A 19,595-nucleotide genomic window follows, 5' to 3' on the forward strand; every position below is an offset into this window, starting at 1 on the left:
CATGAATAGAGAGTAGGGTGCAGAAACATTGTGCTAATGAATGTCTTTTAGGTCCTTGTCAATGCAACATTCTGGAAGGAATTAAGAACCTTTTATTTTTCTTTCCTGGTGCTCTCCCATTGCTGGAAAATAATGTCATTTCTTTTTATTAGAATGAGCAATTAGAAGCCAAATTCTGAAAAATTTCAGTTTAGGATGATGCAAAATGTTTAGCCATGTGTTTCATTTTGACAAAAGTGAAATCCTTCTTGAAATTAGAATGATTCTTATTTGGAATTCACTATTTAAAATGCGAACAGAAGACCACTAGTTAAACATTAAAAAAAAAACAAATTAATGGAGAATAGACTAATAACATTTTTAATAATTTTAATTTTAAGCATTATTAATAATATTCAGTGAGGTCCCAGGTTGAAGTAATGTTTTTCAAGACATTTTAATGTGGTATTTTTCCCCTAGAATTCTAAATGTTTCCGTAGTTCTCAACCTACAACTGGTCATTTTTCAAGAATTCAAAGATATGATACTCCCTCTCAAAAGCTACTTCTGATGCAGATTTGATGTTCTAACAGCTTACAGTCTTTGTGTTTATATAAGGAAGAGTAAAAAAACAATCCCAATTTAATGAATAAGGTTTCTGTAATCAACAACGATAAAATGGTTCATCAGCCTGTTTTCTTATTGGAGGTGAAATCCTCTGTATTATATATATATATATATATATATATATATATATATATATATATATATATATATATATATATATATATATATATATATATATATATATATATATATATATATATATATATATATATATATATATATATATATATATATATATATATATATATATATATATATATAGCTATTATCTCAATGGTATTCTTAATTGAGATATAGATGAAGAAAAATCTATGGTTTTATTGTTTGCTGAAAGGGCAGAAACCTTCTTGATCCAACAACAATCTAGGGTACTGTAGGATTAAACCAAAAAACCTTCCTAGTGTCTGCAAAGTACCTTCCAATTCAATACAGATGTTAACCAGTATTTCTATAAATGCAAGAACTTACCTAACACATTAAACAAGTCCACAAAAATGTAACCCAGAAATAAATAGGGTTTTAAAGGACAGATGTGCTAATTCAAAATATTGCTATAGTACATTTTATTTTTTAAAATCCCCTTTTTCACGTTTAAGAAGCAGAGCAAGTAGTAAAAAAGAATCTTTTATTTCAAAGTCTGCTTCGTATATTGAAGCACATATTAAAGCAACAGTACAATGTTCATAAAATATAAGTGTGATGTAACATTTCTTACATGTCAGAATACTGATATTTGTATGTATACTAAAAATAAGAACTTTAAAATTGTACAAATAGATACATTTAAAAATGACATAGAAATAGGGTTTCTCCCACTGCAACAAGACAGAGTTTTATATCTGGCACGTATTAGATTAAGATGAAAGTATAAGCAAAAAGATTTACAAGAGTCAGCAGAAACAAGTTGGATGCTTAAGAGACATTATAATTGTACATTGTCCTGTACATATATCATATGTGTTTAAGCTGGCTGGATATTATATGTTTCAAGTTTAAAAATGCACTACGTAGGGAGTGTCCATAGTTTAAGGCGAAATTACAGCTCGGAACTGTTATCTTTTTTTTTTTCTAATTTGTGGAAGCTTCTTTGACATAAAAGATTTAACTGTTCAGAGTACATAAAAAGACTGCCCCTCGGTTCTAAGATGGCATTTAGAATTTCCTTTCACTTAAATCTGTTTTAGTCATTATTATTTTTTTATAAGAGATCATTTCCCCCTTCTAGCAAAGTTGAGACCAGGGGTGAAATTCAGCAGCTTCTGATAGGTTATGGAGAACCGGTAGCGGAAAATTTAAGGAGTTTGGAGAACCAGCAAATACTACCTCTGGCTGGCCCCAAAGTGAGGTGGGAATAGAGATTTTGCAATATCCTTCCCTCAGGAGTGGGAAGGGAATGGGGATTTGCAGTATCGTTCCCCTGCCACGCTCACCAAGTCACACCCACAGAACTGGTAGTTAAAAATTTGAATTTCACCACTGGTTGAGACCCAACTCCCATCTTAGCCTTTCCTCCCCCCCATGAAAAGGTACTTCACAGTATTTCTGTCCATTTTTTCTTCATCAAAGGACCCCAAACCTAAACGCTGAATATGAACTTTTCTTCACTTTTTGTTTAAAAAATACCTGCTTACATTTCCTCTGAATATTTTTTTTTTCATTATTCTTTTTTAGCACATTAGACACAGTTCTTTAAGGCCAAATTGAGAACTTTATTGTTAAGAGTCATCTTCAAAAGTGTCTTTGGAGCCGTATAAATCTGCTAGTTTCTTAAAACGAGGTCCCCAGTTTTGTAGATAGTCATAATCTAGATCAGAATCCGTGGTTGCCGATTCTAATGAGCTCAACGAACCAGCTATTGATCCCCTCCCTTCATAGCCATAGATCTGAATGGAATCGTAAGGAGGAGCCGTGGGGTCATTATCTGCTTCTTGTATTCTTGTGTTGATAAAATCATCCACGTCAACGCTGTTAGGAGCAGGCCGAAGCCCAGGTCGGGGCATATACTGGTACTCTGGCTTGATGTCTTTGCGAGGAATAAATCCATTGATACCATCTGGATTTTGCAAAGTTGCGATGTCAAAAGCTTCAGTGTCTTCTTCCCCACCACCTTCATCATCGTAAGTGATGATGTTCTCCCGTACGTCTTCTTCTTCAAAAACAATGAGAGGCTCTTTCTTTTGTCGTTTTAGGGTGACAAAGAGCACAACGATCACTAAGGAAAGAGAAGATTTTTTTGAAAAAAAAACCAGCAATGATTCATGAAAAAGTCCTATATCTCAAAATAAAGTGTAAGCTATATTGAATTGAGTAAGAAGGCTCTGTAATGAAATGAAATAGGGGGGAAAACAGGAAGTACCCCTAACACCCTTTGTTGCCTGTTGCACGCACAGCACTCAAAGACCACCATCAGTGTCAGCACTGGTGAGCTGAACTATTTTTTAGCTCAGCTGAGGCACAGCAATCTCCTCTGCCATGCGAATCAGCTGAGCTAAGAAACAATGGAATATAGGACAGAGAACAACTGGGGCGGGAGGGCGGGGCCAGCCAGAGGTGGCATTTGCTGGTTCTCTGAACTACCGTATTTTTCAGAGTATAAGACACACTGGAGTATAAGACACACCAAAATTTTGAAGAGACAAATTTAAAAAAAAAAGGTTTTGCACTCTGCAAACCTCCGAAAAAAGGCCCATTTTTTTTCAAAAAAAAAAAAAAGGACATGAATAGCCCTTAGGAGGCTTGTTTTGCTCCTGAGGGTGGAGCAAAAATGAGCAAAAAATGGCCCATTTTTTGTGAAAACAGGCCCGTTTTTTGTCAAAAAAAGGGGCATGTACAGCCTTTAGGAGGTGTATAGAGTGCTCCTGGGGGCTGGCAGGGGGAAAAATTGAGCAAAATCAGCCTGTTTCTTTGCTCATTTCTGCCCTCCCCAGCCCCCAGGAGCTCTCTGAAAGCCTTCTAAAAGCTATGCATGGCCACTTTGGTGAAGGGGGCAAGATTTAGAGAGGCAAAAATGCTGTATTCAGTCTATAAGATGCACCCAGATTTTCAGCCTCTTTTTTGAGGGACAAAGGTGTGTCTTATACTTCGAAAAATATGGTACTCAAAATTTCTGCTACGGGTACATCAGAACTGGTCTGAACCGTATATTGTAGTGTGATATCTCAGATATAATGGGCCTTTGTATGAAAGTGGCAGAAAAGAATGGTGGTCACACAGATGAAAAAGAAAAGTTTCCACAAAATTGTTAAAGGATATCCATAGTATCTTCAACAATAGTGAAGAAGAAGAAGAAGAAGAAGAAGAAGAAGAAGAAGAAGAAGAAGAAGAAGAAGAAGAAGAAGAAGAAGAAGAAGAAGAAGAAGAAGAAGAAGAAGAAGAAGAATCTCAACTCATGTCTCATTATCCAAGATTTACTTGTTTGGTTGAGACAGGAAAACTTATTTTAGAGGTTTCAAGAAAAAAGAGGTCAATTCTCACTACTCCCTCCCTCGCCACTAAATTAACTGACAGAATATTAGATATCAGGGCTGTAATCTAGAATAAGTTACAACCTGTATTTTAGAACTTCTCTTTTCAAAAGGAAGGTGTGGATTGAGAGAAAACCTGGATGTCACTTGAAATGGTATAGGATGGGAGCCTTCAAACTTGGCAACTTTAAGACTTGTAAACTTCAACTCCCAGCATTCCCCATCCAGCATGGATAATTGAGAAATTCTGGGAGTTGAAGTCCACAAATGTTAAAAGATCCCAAGTTTGGAGACTCTTGGTGTAGGATAATGATCCTGGTCCATGTCTCAGGTAGTTTGGGAGACTCTTAGCTTCTCCCAATGGAAAAAAAGGAGTCTTAGAGTCTTGCTATTGTTCTTGGATCATAGTCAAAAGAGGGGAGAATAGTCAAGGTAAAGTGTTTGGGAGGGAGAGGGAGAACTTAAAATGCCCTTACCTAACAATATCACAATGCAAGCGAGGATTGCTATTAAAGCTCCAGTGCTTAATCCAGCATTGAGGATGTAGGCTTCTTGATTGCAGGAGATCACACCACCATTACCATCACAACTGCAAACTCGAATAGGAAGCGGTTTGGTACTGCTTTTAGGAGGGTTTCCACCATCGCTTATCACAATATCCAGAGCATACTGATCTTGCATTTGTCGGCTGAAGCTTGTGCGTTTTGCATAAACGCTTGCAGAGTTATCTGTTTTAAATAAAAGAATAGCATCATTTGCCTTTCAGTATTAAAGCCTTTCCCCCCAAAATGGAATTGCCTTCCTTCCTACACTTACTCAACTGGTTTGCTCCTTTCTCCTGAACACAGATATTCTTTTCAGAATGACATTGTCTGAAGGTACGATTAATCCACATATTGCCCTGCTTTGCAAAAATACCATTAATGAACTGCCTCAATGAAAGGAGTGTTTTTGTAATGTGGTAGCCTTATGAGGTGATCCAGTAAAAAAAAATTAAAAAAAAATCCAGAATTACAAGTTCAACATTAATTTACATTCTTGTTCCATTTGTGGTTGTAAGTTGGGAATTACTCATAAAGCAAATGTTCTCTGCCTTAGGTATGTGGATTCCTTCCTTCCTTCCTTCCTTCCTTCCTTCCTTCCTTCCTTCCTTCCTTCCTTCCTTCCTTCAATCCTTCCTTCCTTCCATCCATCCATCCATCCATCCATCCTTCAACCCACATTGATCAGAATTCCATGAAATATATATTCTATGTTTTGCAAACTCAACTCTTATTTTGCCCATCTATTCCTTTTTACACATGTTCAGCATGTATTATTTTTACTACACAAACACAATGGAAAGTCCATTTTATATCAGCAATTTTTTTAAAAAAATGAAAAGAAAATTTCACAAGCATTTCACAAGATTAACACACATTGTAATCTTTTGATACTTTGAAAACCCTGAACATTTTTACACATGTTCAGCATGTATTATTTTTACTACACAAACACAATGGAAAGTCCATTTTATATCAGCAATTTTTTAAAAAAATGAAAAGAAAATTTCACAAGCATTTCACAAGATTAACACACATTGTAATCTTTTGATACTTTGAAAACCCTGAACTCACATAAGAGATGACAATTTAGTGAGATTTCAGGCCGTTAAAAATGACAATGGTCTTCAAGGTCCTTGTCATAAAGGAAATGACCAGAAAGCATTTATGGGCAATTTCAGGCATTCTTTTTGTGTTACAGCAGGGAACAACTAAGACTTGTGGACTTCAACTCCCCAGCCAGCCAAAGTTGACAAGTTCTACATAGAACATAGATCTGTTTTTAACTTTTAAAAGTTATTGGAGACTGGGTTATTCTGGAGGGTCTTTTGGAACAGAAGACCCCTTTGTGTGCTTCATGTTTTTAGTTTTCTTTTTGTTGCTGCTTATTATTTTTGGATTTCTATTGCATTTGGAAGCCTGAAGTCCATTAAATTGTAGCAAGACTTTTTTTAAAGAATCAGTCAATCTCATACGATGTCAAGTTCAGGATATTATTTTATTTCATTTGCTTTGCTTATTCAGTTGGATATATTCAGATAGTGCCTGTAATTTGGAAGCAGACTAGTATGGAAGTTGAAAAAAGGGGAGGGGGGAATCTGGAAGATGGTTATAACAAATCACTTCCATACTATGGCCAAGTAGGGTCATGTTTGTGCCAAAAGTGAAGCTTACTTCAAATGAGACTTCACTTTATGAGAAATAGAAAATGATAAAGGCTTATATGCTCCTTCTCAATAGAACAAAAAACCTAGACAAATTTAGTTGCCAACATTTTCTTCCACTATATTTCCTGGGTATTGTTTTTGGCAGATATTTTGCTGTTTAAGCACATGAAAAAAATGGCAGATATTCAGACATAATGTCACCAGGCAGACCTCCAAAAACGCCAGGCCAAAAACTAAATTTAGCTCAATGCAGAAATTTCTAACGCTATCATTTCCTAGGACTTTACTTACTGTTTTAAAATTGGGTGAGCAAGCCAAACCCTACTGTATATTTTTTTCTATCCCGGGTCTGCGATTATAATTAGATGCGATAATTTTACAGTACCGGGCTAGTATTAAATATGTTCATATTCTCTGTCTGAAAGGATTCTGCTAAGACTATATGTCTATTTGCGTGTGTTAAACTGGCCACTTTAGGAACAAGCTGTCATTAAAGTAACACAAGGCTATAATCCTAAATGCATTTTATCTGGAAGTCCCATGGAGCTCGGTAGGAGCTACTTCTAGGTAAATATAATTGACACTGTGTGGTCTGTCTTGCAAAGTATTTTAAGCTCTAAAGCACAGGAGGGACTAATCACTACCTGATCCAGCTGAAACTTTGTACCAATGGAGTTTCCTGGATCCAAAGTAGCTACCCTTGTGCACCAAGAGATTTTCTTACAGCAAGCAGGTAACTCTGAGGACCAAATTCCTCTGAAGGACAATCTGCAAAAGGACACTGGAAGGTGACTGGCTAGCATCAAAAATTGGATACACCTGTCATGTCATTCTCACTTCCCCCATTCCTACTCTAAACTTCAGATGATACCTTCTCTTTCTCTTCCATGCAGCAGGCAGGAAAGTGATAGTAGAGTCACTTGTGTAGACTTTTTGCATTCAAACCAAAGACTATGGGCAGTTCAATTAAGGAGCCTAGGTAATACTGCACTGAAATCTGAGCCCCTGCTGACCTTACTGAGATGATTTTCCTGCTGCAGGTCTAACTGTCTGCAGAATAAAAACCATCACACATAGTTACGCATGCACTGGCTTCTATGTTAACTAGGATTCTGCGCTATGAAAGATTCAATTTATACAGAATAGAATACAGAATAACAGAGTTGGAAGGGACTTTGGAGATCTTCTACAGATCTTCGAGTATTCTGGAGAAGTACTCTGTATTCTGTATTCTGCTCAAGCAAGGGACCCTATATCCATGATGGCAAACCTATGACATGCATGCCACAGGTGGCACATGGGGCATATTTGCTGGCATGACAGCCCTCAGCTCTGGAGTGCATGCGTGCACCGCCCAGCTAATTTTTGACCTTCTGGAGGGCCAGGGGAGGCCATTTTTACTCTCCCAGGGCTTCAGGAAAGCCTCCAGAGCTTGGGGAGGGCAACTCCCCCCCACACACATGGGGTAGTCATGCACACATGCATGGGTGGGTGGGCATGTGTGCATGTGTCATAGCACGCATGGACACAATTTTGGCACACCTTTAGAAAAGCTTAGCCATCACTGCCCTATATCATAAAATCCTGGATAGATATTTTTCAGCGTCAATTTTTTTTCTTACTTTAGGGTAAAAAAAAAAATAATGCTCTGAAAAAAGCATGAGAAATATCCCAAGAAAAGCGTTTGCATTATAGTAACATTAGAGCTCTCTTTAGATGGAAGCAATGTATAACTTTTACCACAATAGGATTTTGATAAATAAAACTGGAAACTTGATGTATGATTGGAAGTGACATATATTCCAGTATTAGCTAAAGAATGAAAATGGCTGAGGCATAATCAGCTTGTTATCTGAACCAGTGAACTATCAGGTCAGGAAAAATCACATTTACAGAGATGTCTGCGTAGCATCTTTTTGTAGAACATTTGGTGGAGGTTTGTATCTTCTCTTTTCCTTCCTCTCATTTTACTGGCTATGTCCATGTCCAGACTGATAGGGAAATATCCTAAACTATTCAACAAAAGAAAACTTGAATGTCTAGTTTCACTGTATCTATTTTACTGATAAAATGGTACCTTGGGGTACTCATCATTAATTGGTTCCAGGAGTTGTGATGAGTACCAAACAAATTTTTCCCATAATGAATAATGTAGTTAACAATCACAAGTTCTAGCTTGTGCAATGTGTACCAAACAAACACTGAGTACTGGGATAAAATGTTCACGTCAAAATGTGTTGAGTACCAAATTAGATGAGTTTCAAAAGAGTTGAGGCACTATTGTACTTGGGGGATTTGATTCTGCTTTTTGGTTCTTCTATTGTTATTTCCAAAAACAATGCATTATTTTAGCAGGATAAGATGAGCAACAATGCCAAGGCACATTTTCAGATATTTTCTCTGTCCTCTCCCTCCCTCTGCTTAACTTCAGGCTTTCTGATATCAAACATTGAATTCTAATGTATATTTCCAAATTCAATCAACAATTTACAACTGTTTTATCATTTTTGAACCCACACCATTCTTCAGCAATTTGATTGATTTGACTCAGAATGTGTTGATGCTGAAGGGAGAAAACAATGAAAATATTCATTTCATACCGCCGAAAATTCAGGAAAAAAAAGACTTCAAGACTTCTTTGTATATTGGTTGCTGTTATTTCTATTTATTGTGCTTTAGACCTGCAAACCTTTATTTCCTTACCTTTTCTTTTTCTCAGAACAATCTGGAAAATTACTTTTGGTTGTTTTATTGTCACTGAAATATTCATTTGTGTGTGTGTGTGTGTGTGTGTGTGTGTGTGTGTGTATGTGTTTTGGATGGAAGAAGATAGAATGAACCAATGAAAGGTCATCGTAAATAGTTATATTTACTAGTTGCTAAACCAGAGGAGAAATACCATTCTTCAGACCAGATCTAATATCATTGATGGTAGTCATGCAGAAAGCAGAAAAGTAGCAAAGAATTTGAAGGTCAGTAAAACAAGCGCTTCAATAGCCTAGAACATATACCTCATTTTTTTTTCAAGTTCACAAAAGAAGGCAGCTTGATTACATTTAAGGTCTGATTCACACAATGATTTAATCCTGTTAAAGAGTGGTCATTACTGATTTTTTCAATTCTATTTGAATGGGTAGTCAGCAGTGTTGATAAAAGAGAATTTAGAAATGTCTTTCAAAAAGAAAATTTCAGAAAATTGTATAGGAGTAGCATTTTGGCAATTATTTATTTAATTGATGGTCAAGAAATGTGAAGGAATGTCAGATGTATCACTATAATAATAAACTCCAGTCTTTCTGACTTCCACACTTTCCACAACTCCCTGGAATTTTCAGTAGTAGTAATAAAGAGGAATCTAACCATTGAGCAATTGTTGGAAATCTTCTCCTTCCCCTGAAGAAATTTCAAAAAGGTATTCCCTCAAAAAAAAAATGTTTGTCCAGAAATGTGATAGAGAATTTTCAAAGACTATTTGAACTCATCTCTAATTATATGTGATTTCCTATAACCAATTTTCAGATATAACCTACAGATAGAATACAGAAGTTTTAGATTCACAAAAGTCACACAAGGTATTGCATTGATCCCATCAATTAAAAATAAATCAGGCAGCCTGATAGTAGCAATATAGCAATAGCAGTTAGACTTATATACCGCTTCATAGGGCTTTCAGCCCTCTCTAAGCGGTTTACAGAGTCAGCATATTGCCCCCACAGTCTGAGTCCTCATTTCACCCACCTTGGAAGGATGGAAGGCTGAGTCAACCTTGAGCCGGTCAGATTAGAACCGCTGAACTGCAGATAACAGTCAGCTGAAGTGGCCTGAAGTACTGCACTCTACCCACTGTGCCACCTCGGCTCTTGTGTACAGTGACTCTATCATTGATTATCTTCCACTGATTGGAATTATCTTCCAATCAATGAAAAAGTAAAAATGTTTAATGGTTTGTTACAGAAATGATAGATATCATTGGACCAATAGGATGGATAAGCACTGAAACAAATTAGAAAGATGTTAGGGTTTCCTTTAGTGAAAATCTTCAAGCATCTCTACCACTTCTGGTAATATTGGAAAATTATCATTACAAACTATTTGTAAATCCCATGTTTACGCATTTAATTTCATTCCTTATATTTTTGTCTTTAGTTATACCTTTAGTTTATCTACATCTGTATCATCTATCTCTATATATTTATCTGTCTCCAAAGTGTTCAATTAAAATTATATATTAAAGAAAACTATGCTCAAGTAGAGACAGGATAGTCATGCTTTAGGTAAATATCTTTAGTAAATATCGACTGTACCCCTCGAATTGCTTCTGTGAGGCAAAACATTGGAATAGATAGCTTAAAAAGTCCTCTAGCTTTAAAAGCCCTCCAGCTCTATGGTTTCTATGAATTGTGCTACTAAATAATTTAGGTTGCGTGGCAACAGATCAACATAAGGAGCTGACCTACTTTTTCTCCCTATGAATTCCTGGAACTTTTTTTTCCAAAAGAAAATTCTAGTAGGCAAATTACTAATGTTTTCATTGTGCGAGGAAAACTCTGTTAGTCTTTGGTAACACAAAATCAGAAAACATCTGGAAGAATTTCCAACTGACTTTATGTTAAAGCATAAAGTTTCATGAGCTGCAGCTCACTTCATCATTTTCGATGCGCTTTAGAGGCCAAATTAGCAATGCTTTGAATATTTTTATGACATTTCCAATAAGCACTCAATCAGAAATTAAATGTCTATCAAAATTCTCAGTCAGCCACTGACCGAGGTAGTGGTTGCATCAACAATGCTTTTTTGAAAAGGAAACTAGACTTTTTTTTTTCTTGAGGATTTCACACCCAGGAAGCTTCATCAGTTCTGACTGGTGGGCAGAGGATAGGAGGGAATGGAAGGATTAGTTGACTAAAATAACTAATATCCAGTCAAAACTGATGAAGCTTTTGGGATGTGAAATGTGTTCTTCCTCAAGGAAAAAATATCTGTCTATCATCTATCTATCTATCTATCTATCTATCTATCTATCTATCTATCTATCTATCTATCTTCTGATACCTATATATCCATTTTCTTTCTCCATCCATATATCTACTTACCTATCTACTGTATATCTCTTTCCCTGTATCTCTCTCTCTCTAATCTATACATCTATCCATTCTCTCTCCATCCATCCATCCATCCATCCATCCATCCATCCATCATCTATCATCTATCTACATCTATCTACATCTATCTATCTATCTATCTATCTATCTATCTATCCATCCATCCATCCATCCATCCATCCATCCATCTACTACTTACATCTATCTATCTATCTATCTATCTATCTATCTATCTATCTATCTATCCATCCATCCATCCATCCATCCATCCATCCATCTATCTATCTATCTGTCTATCTATCATCTATCCATCCATCCATCCATCCATCCATCCATCCATCCATCCATCCATCCATCCATCCATCCATCCATCTATCTATCTATCTATCTATCTATCTATCTATCTATCTATCTATCTATCATCTATCATTGAAAAAAGCACCTTTGACACAATCAGAAACTAAGTTTTATCAAAGCTACCCCTTTGTTATATGTACCATTTGCAGTTTCTTAATTGGGAAATGGGGTGGGATTGGCTGTTGAATCTGAAGCTATTGCTAGCTGAAAGTGAAATGCTTTAAATTCAAACCTTTGATCGCTGAAAAGTTCAGGAAACCCATGCAAGGTTGGTCGGTTATTTATCTGATTCAGTGTAAAACATCCTCCCATAACACTCTGGGAGAATGTTCAGATTGCTTCTGACAAATTAGGGACATCTATTTGATTCAGTTGGTTAATGTGATGATTTGGGTCAATTTGGAAATGCTAATCAATAGAAGCTTTGATCCAAAGTATTGACTAGGGTGGATTAGATTCCCGGTATATTTAAAAAAAATATTCCAATATAATTCAGGGATTCTGTCAGAATTGTGCATCTGATTAGGAAATTCCCTTTGGTTTGAACAGTTTATTGAACTGACTATGAACCTCATCTCTGAATGGAACTTTAGCATAACCTTACTGATTGTTACACAGCAATTGAGAGTTGCACAATCCATTCATTGAAATTCTAGTAGATGCCTGAAGCCAAATTTGTGCTAGAAGAGGCTAAATGGAAATGAAGTGCATTGATTAGATCTCTGATACCCTACTAATACTAGGATCTTTCATAGTAGACAAATCAGGATTTTACATTAAAATTGTCTTTGTCTTATACTTTTGGTTTTTCAGATTGGGAAAGTGCTAGATTTAGATTGTTGTACTTGCATAATAGATATTTGATTTGAAAGATGGCCTTTCTAACACTTCCCAACAATATTTCAAGGGAAATAAAAGTTTACTACAAAGATTTTTTGCAAACATTAAATCAAGTAAAAAGACTGAAGATTTATGTTTAATGTGGGATAAACACGTTAAAAGGCTTTTAGAAAAAACTTATTTTGAGCCAAATGGAAACATAAAATATAATTCACCATGTGTTTCTAGTTTTTGCCTTCAAACCGCAAACTCTTCTAAGGTTGCAGAATAAATACTGCTGGATCAATGTAGCAATTGTTCACTGCTATACTTTCAGACTAAGTGCCTATCTTGCATCTAGTGTCAACAGGGTGTATGTGCTATCAATCAAATGTTAACCAGAAAGAGAATCAAGAACATACCTGACATCCTCAAATGGTGACCAGTAATTACTTTAAATAGAATAATTTTGGCTCAAATAGAACCATTGTTTCTGTAATGGAATGGGGGAGGCTCTGGAATACATTTTATAATGCACGGGGCCTCTAGGAATGCTGTGGGTTTGAGGGTGAGGTCTATCACTATCCATGATCTTTAAGTGGGGAGGCAGCTTTGAAAAAATAGTATTTGGAAGCTAGCTGGTTCAAAATGCATTTGAAAAACAGCCAAATAGTTCATCATTGAGCTCTGGCTTAATTTAAAAAATATTACTTTTCCCTTTTAGCCCTTAAGTTTTTGGAGACCAACAGTTCCTCCGCTGCAAAGCTATACCCACAAGTTTGGGAGAATGCCACACAAATGGAACTTATTTTGACTTGGCATGCAGAGGGTTGTACGCATTGTAGAGTACTGTGATGAAATATTCCTCCATTTCAAATGAGTTTCCATTTATGAAGGAGAACAATGATTTAAGATGAATTGGGAATAGCCAATATTTCTTCTTTTTCTTTTTTATAAAATTCCTAAAGTACATTTGCAGTAAAGTGAATCTATCTATCATCTATTTGTCTGATCTACCTACCTACCTACCTACCTACCTACCTACCTACCTACCTACCTACCTACCTACCGTCTGTCTGTCTGTCTGTCTGTCTGTCTGTCTGTCTGTCTATCTATCTATCTATCTATCTATCTATCTATCTATCTATCTATCTATCTATCTATCTATCTATCTATCCTGTTTCCCCAAAAATAAGACCTCTCGGATAATAAGCCCTCCCTGAAAATATTGCAATACAACAACAGCCATGATTGTCTCTTGCACATCAAAAATAATAAGACCTCCCCAAAAATAAGGCCAAGTGCTTATTTTGGGGGTTCAAAACAAAATAAGATCCTGTCTTATTTTTGGGAAAACACAGTATCTATCTATCTATCTATCTATCTATCTATCTATCTATCTATCTATCTATCTATCTATCTATCTATCTATCTATCTATCTATCATCCACCCACCTGTCTTAGCCACTGAGCCACCTACCCTATTAGTTCGCAAATGTGAGAGAGAACGTCTGCATGTTCGTTTCACTCAAATACACCATGTCTGCGCATACTCACCACCTTCTGTGCATGTGCAGTACTCATGCATTCCATCAGGCAGGTGGGCAGAGCCACCCGCAGCCACCACTACTGGTTCACCCGAACCAGAGAGACAACAGGCTGAATACCACTTCTGACTAGCACTAAGGACCCCTCATTTTGACCCATTTGTGTCATTTCTCAACCTTGGCACGCTCAAGATATGTGGCCTTCAACTCCCAGATGAAATGATCAAGAAGAATTCTGCTAGTGAAAGAAACAACCAGAGCAATTGTTATGGGTTTTTTTTAACTTGCATTTTACACATTCTATGCATTTTTGTGAAGCTCTCTCCCCAGTCATTGCTGCAGAAAATCACTCATGGCTAATGAGGAGAAGAAAAAAAACTACTGCGAGAATACTTAGTTTCCTCCCATCCTATATAATAAATACAAGTACAAACCTCGGTTATCTCTGAGAGTAAAATTGGGCTTCTGCATCATTTCAGGTGTCAAATGGAAGATGAATCTTGGGCCATTGGCTGTATCATCTTTGTCCTCTCCAAAAATTGTAATTATTGGCTGGAAGGAAAGACACTTATCAGTATGCAGTGCCTTTGAAATCTCTCTTTCCCTCCCTGCCTCAACTTTTAGATTTTTCATGTCTAAATAAACCCACATAGCTTTAACCTTAAACTGTCTACTTTTGACCTCATCCCATTCTTAAAAGCTCAGTAGGGGCATGCATAAGTGCACCAGCGTGCCTACCATCCATGTCCTACTGTCCCCATTTATTTGTACCCATTTCTTGTGTTCTTATTCATGTTTATTTCTATTCCTGTTATTTTGTACACGGGTGACAAACTAAATAAATAAATAAATAATGTTGGGGATCTGCTTTGTAGAATAAACTTTCAACCAAAGTCCCTTTTAATTTACTTGTGTTTTAGGATAAGAAGGTAGCACCATTAGTGTTTAAGGGAACATAGAACTAGTCCTCAACTTACGACCATAACTGAGCCCAAAATTTCTTTTCCCAAGTGACACATTTGTTAAGTGAGTATTGCCCCATTTAAAGACATTTCTTGCCACTGTTGTTAAGCCAATTACACTGTATTAATTGCACAGTTGTTAAGTAAATAAGGCTTCTCGTTGACTTTACACATCAAAAGCTTGCAAGAGGTGAATCACATGAGACTGTGACACTACAACCGTCATAAATATGAGTCAGTTGCCAAGCACCTGAATTCTGATCCGGTGACCATGAGGATGTTGCAATGGTTGAAAAAGAGCCAGCAATCACTTTTTTCAATGACACTGTAACTTCCAACGGTCACTTACCAAACTGTTGTAAGCCAAGGACTATCTATTGTAACGATGGTCTTCCCACTGCCACTGTCAATCAGTGAGACAGATTTACTAGAGATGCTCATCATTACATTTATTTCTTTAAGCCCAGCAGAAATCCCTGCTTTTCCTGCTTCTCCATTTTTGTAGGCACTGCCCGGAGAAACCAAAACGGTCAGCCTTGAAGAAGAAAAGAGAAAGTGGACATACTTACCTTATTTGTTTGGGGTTTTTCGCATAGAAAAGCTTCAAAGGGCTCTTTAAATGTGGGGGCATTATCGTTTACGTCAAGAACTTTAATTGCTACTGGAACTTTGGCTTCCTGATGCCGGTTATCTGCAATAGTTATTGAGAAGGAAAACATAATAACATAAAGCACAAAGTTGTCTTGTCTGTGTTGGTTTTTGCTTTCTACCTCGAATGTCTCACATAGGGACTTTCTTAGCCTTTGACCTACTCAACTTTCTCTGGGAGCGATGACTCAGATGTCCAGATTGTCAATGATTTTGTTCACATGACACCCTTAACTGAGTACATGGGTTAGCATGGCATATACAAACTGCACCAACCCCCCGGGTCTGTTCGGGACCAAGATATCTCTGCTAGTTAATGGTATTGTCCGAATGATTTGAGCAGATAGTAAAGGATTAGGCTCCCTTCTCAGAGGCAGAGGAAAAACTCTTAGAAAGGCTCGCTAGAAAGTAGACATCCCTGCAAACTTTGTGGATGTTTGGGTGTTTGCCCCCATGGTTATATAGGAAAAGAACAGAATGAATTCCATCCGTTTCTGCCAAAATCAAAACAGAACAGGAAATGGGAGGAGAGAAGAGAAGAAACAGGGAAGAAGAGGGGAGAGAGGAGAAGAGAGGAGAATTCATGCACTATCAGGGTCAATTTCCCAACAGATGAAATATTTGGTAAAAATCTGTATAATATAAACACAACCAGCAGCTTTTTGAGTATTAGTAGATTAGTAAAATGCTATCAGAATTAATGAGTTCCTATCATCAGATCCTGTCATTAATAAACCATGTAAGTTGGATTTTTTTTAAAAAGCTCTGCTCATTAATATTTCAAGTTTGGCATGATTTCTAGTTTGGCAAGGTCAGAAACAAGCAGCATGAAATCAGTCTAGTCTATAACCACAACAAGGGACAGGTAGAAGTTCTAATGCCGACTCAAAAATAGGAAGCTTCAATCCCATTGTAATTAGTGGTCAGAAGCAAAAGGCACAAAGATTAAGCACTGATTTCAGCTATGAATCTAATGTCCTTTCTATGTTGGGAATCTGCCTGGGTTCTTTCTTAATGCCTTATATACAGTAGTTCTTACAAAACTCTTATCCATCAGATACCTACATCCTGGATCTCTAGTTACACAACAGTGTTGGGATTTTTTTTTTTACTACTGGTTCTGTGGGTGTGGCATGGCATGATGGGCATGGCATGATGGGCATGGCATGATGGGCATGGCAGGGGAAGGTTACTGCAAAATCCCTATTTCCTCCTGATCAGCTGGGACTCGGGAAGCAGAGAATAGATGAGGTGGGGCCAGTCAGAGGTGGTATTTACTGGTCCTCCAGACTACTCAAAATTTCCACTACCTGTTCCCCAGAACTGGTCAGAACCTGCTGAAAATTGTGTAACCTTTGTTATACAACTTCCAGTTCCAGAAAAAGCCTAAAATTGTGCAGTTGAAACTGAACACTAACAATCTGTTTAACTTGATATGCATTTTGGCTAACTGTTTCTGCTCATATGGATAGATTGATGAGTAGAATACTATCATTTTCTCTGCCCCACCCAAAACTAGAAATTGATCCAGCTACAAGATAAAGAGATTGACTTCTCTAGCATGCAGTCAACAATATGTGCTGAGCTTGCTTCATACAAAATTACCTCTTTGTCTCTCTTGGGCCTGTGGAAATCAGATGAATTTGTGGCAATGAGTTATTGAGCAATATATTGATTAGGCATGGGCTTGCTAGAAAATAATGGATGAACTTCTTTTAAATTGCTTAGGTTTTTGAAATACATGATTGCCACATCTAAGATTGGTTTGACTGGCCATGATGCCTGCTGCCTGCCTGTCTATATTTGCATGAAGCTAAGAATTATAAGAATGCAATCATGTCTAATTTCACTTCACACAGCATCCATGGTCAGGTGGTCACTCCTTGACAAAATTCCACTGGTGATACTAGTCAAGCTTTTCTTTTGCCTTTGTTCATTCAAGCAAAATGAACACGATTTTCTGATAAGTGGCACAGAGTAATGCTACAAAAGTATCATTCTGGGAAGCCTTTTTTTAAAAAAAAAAAAAAGTCCTATTCAGTAGGATGGAAAACATATGACGTTTTTGTGATAAGGAAGACCCAATGAGAGTACAAAGATCCAGAGTTTCTTTGACCCTGGCTTCCTTCAATAATGAGAAATTCCATGTGTAGTTTATTTAAAGTTAATATCTGTTGATATCAGAAGTGTAGGAGAGAAAGTATATTTATATAATCCATGTTTTCCCCAAAATAAGACCCTGTCTTATATATATTTTTTGCCAGCAAGAAAGGTACCAGGTCTTATTTTCAGGAGGGATGGCATCCACTGACTCACCTTACCTGTGCGTGTCACCCCTTGCCTCCTTTTTCACTGTTAAGAGGCCTTCAGGAACTTCTTCTGCATCTAGCAAGGCTTTCCTGAAGGCCTCTGCAATCGATAGTGAGAGCTCCAAATTGATCCAGAGCCCTCTTATCAGCTGCAGAGGCCTTCAGGAAAACCTTGCCAGTTACAGAAGAAATGGACCAGCAAGGCAGGCTTTGCAGTGTATGAGGCCTGACTGCAACTGTCTGAAAGTACGTAATAGGGCAGCTCCACCCCCCCACATCCCCACCCTAGCTTAATTTTTACCCGTGCATCCTGGAATTAGGGCTTATTTTGGTGGGGAAGGCCTCAAGCTAGGACTTACTTTCAGGGTAGGTTGTATTTTTCAGGGAAACAGGTAGTGCTCAGAATCAGTCTGGGTTTCACTGAATGATGTACTGCTTAAATATACAGACAGTCCTTGACTTACAAACCATTTGTTTGAAGTTACAACAGCCCTGTAAAAAGTGATTTATAAACATTTTTTCACACTTGCGACCATTGCAGCATCCCGGTGGTCACATCATGAAAATCCACGTGCTTGGCGACTGGTTCATATTTATGACTGTTACAGTGTCCTGGGGTCATTTTGTGACCTTCTGACAAGCAACGTCAATGGGGAAGCCAGATTCATTTTGCAACTGCATTACTCACTTAGCAGCTACAGTGGTCCACTTAACAACTGTGGCAAGAAAGATTGTAAAATGGGGCAAAACCTAACTATCTCACTTAGCAAAATAAATTTGGGCTCGATTGTGGCCATAAGTCAAGGACTATATGTATTCATATAGGCAGACAGGCTTAGCAGCATTCTACCTTTGTATTTCATGTTACCACCCAACCAAGGGCACATCTCAGCTCCAATGTGAAATCTTCATCCAAAATGAAAGTGACCATAGGTTAAATATCAGTCCCAAAGATCTTGAGATCCCAGCACATTTCATTTCTTCAAAAAAGGAGCATGTAGTGCATAACACTTACGAACTTCTGATGCTAACACAGAAATATTGTGCCAGGCTATTTCTTCCCTATCCAGATTTTTTGTGGTTGTAATTGAGCCATCTTCTGGACTGATGCTGAAGTATCTGTCGAGGTCAGTGTGACGATCAATTGAATATCTAAAAGGGGATGCAAATGAAGTCATTAGAAGAGAATTGTTCATTGTCTTCAGTTCATTTCATGTCTCCCAAACAGTGTAGCACAGATTATCTTGGTGGGAACATGCTTAGCAAGATGAAAATATTAATTAGAATGACTGGATCACTTCTAAATGGAAATGGGTTGCTATTTCTTAGTAGCATGGCATAACAACCCATCAGTAAAGTGCAATATGCATCTTGTTTCTCATTGGTTTTGGTAGTCAGAACTACTTATTAAGGTAAGGCTATTCAACTATTCAGTGGGTATAGATATTTGATTTGGATCACAGACAAGCAAAGGTCTTTATACAGAATAATTTTGTGACTCCCTTCTGTTCATGTTAGAACTCTGCATGATACCAAGTTGTAAGTTACAGCAGGAACTATGAAACAAGTACC

General features: G+C 37.2%; 1 protein-coding gene across 1 annotated transcript in view; it reads right to left on the bottom strand.

Annotated features, from left to right (window-relative positions):
• Nucleotides 1-1,217: 1,217 nt before the first annotated feature.
• CDH11 (cadherin 11) overlaps nt 1,218-19,595 on the bottom strand; it is a 124,870-nt gene continuing 106,492 nt past the window's right edge. The window contains exons 9-13 of the mRNA XM_014068321.2: nt 19,039-19,175; nt 15,636-15,757; nt 14,539-14,656; nt 4,547-4,798; nt 1,218-2,818 (exon numbers count right to left, since the gene is read on the bottom strand). Coding sequence (XP_013923796.2) covers nt 2,322-2,818; nt 4,547-4,798; nt 14,539-14,656; nt 15,636-15,757; nt 19,039-19,175 — 1,126 coding nt within the window. The 3' untranslated portion in view covers nt 1,218-2,321. The remainder of the gene's footprint in view (nt 2,819-4,546; nt 4,799-14,538; nt 14,657-15,635; nt 15,758-19,038; nt 19,176-19,595) is intronic.

The sequence above is a fragment of the Thamnophis sirtalis genome, unplaced genomic scaffold, assembly GCF_051295495.1.
Source record: "Thamnophis sirtalis isolate CommonGarterSnake01/CBP01778 unplaced genomic scaffold, rThaSir2_p1.2 scaffold_14, whole genome shotgun sequence".
Taxonomy (NCBI): domain Eukaryota; kingdom Metazoa; phylum Chordata; class Lepidosauria; order Squamata; family Natricidae; genus Thamnophis; species Thamnophis sirtalis.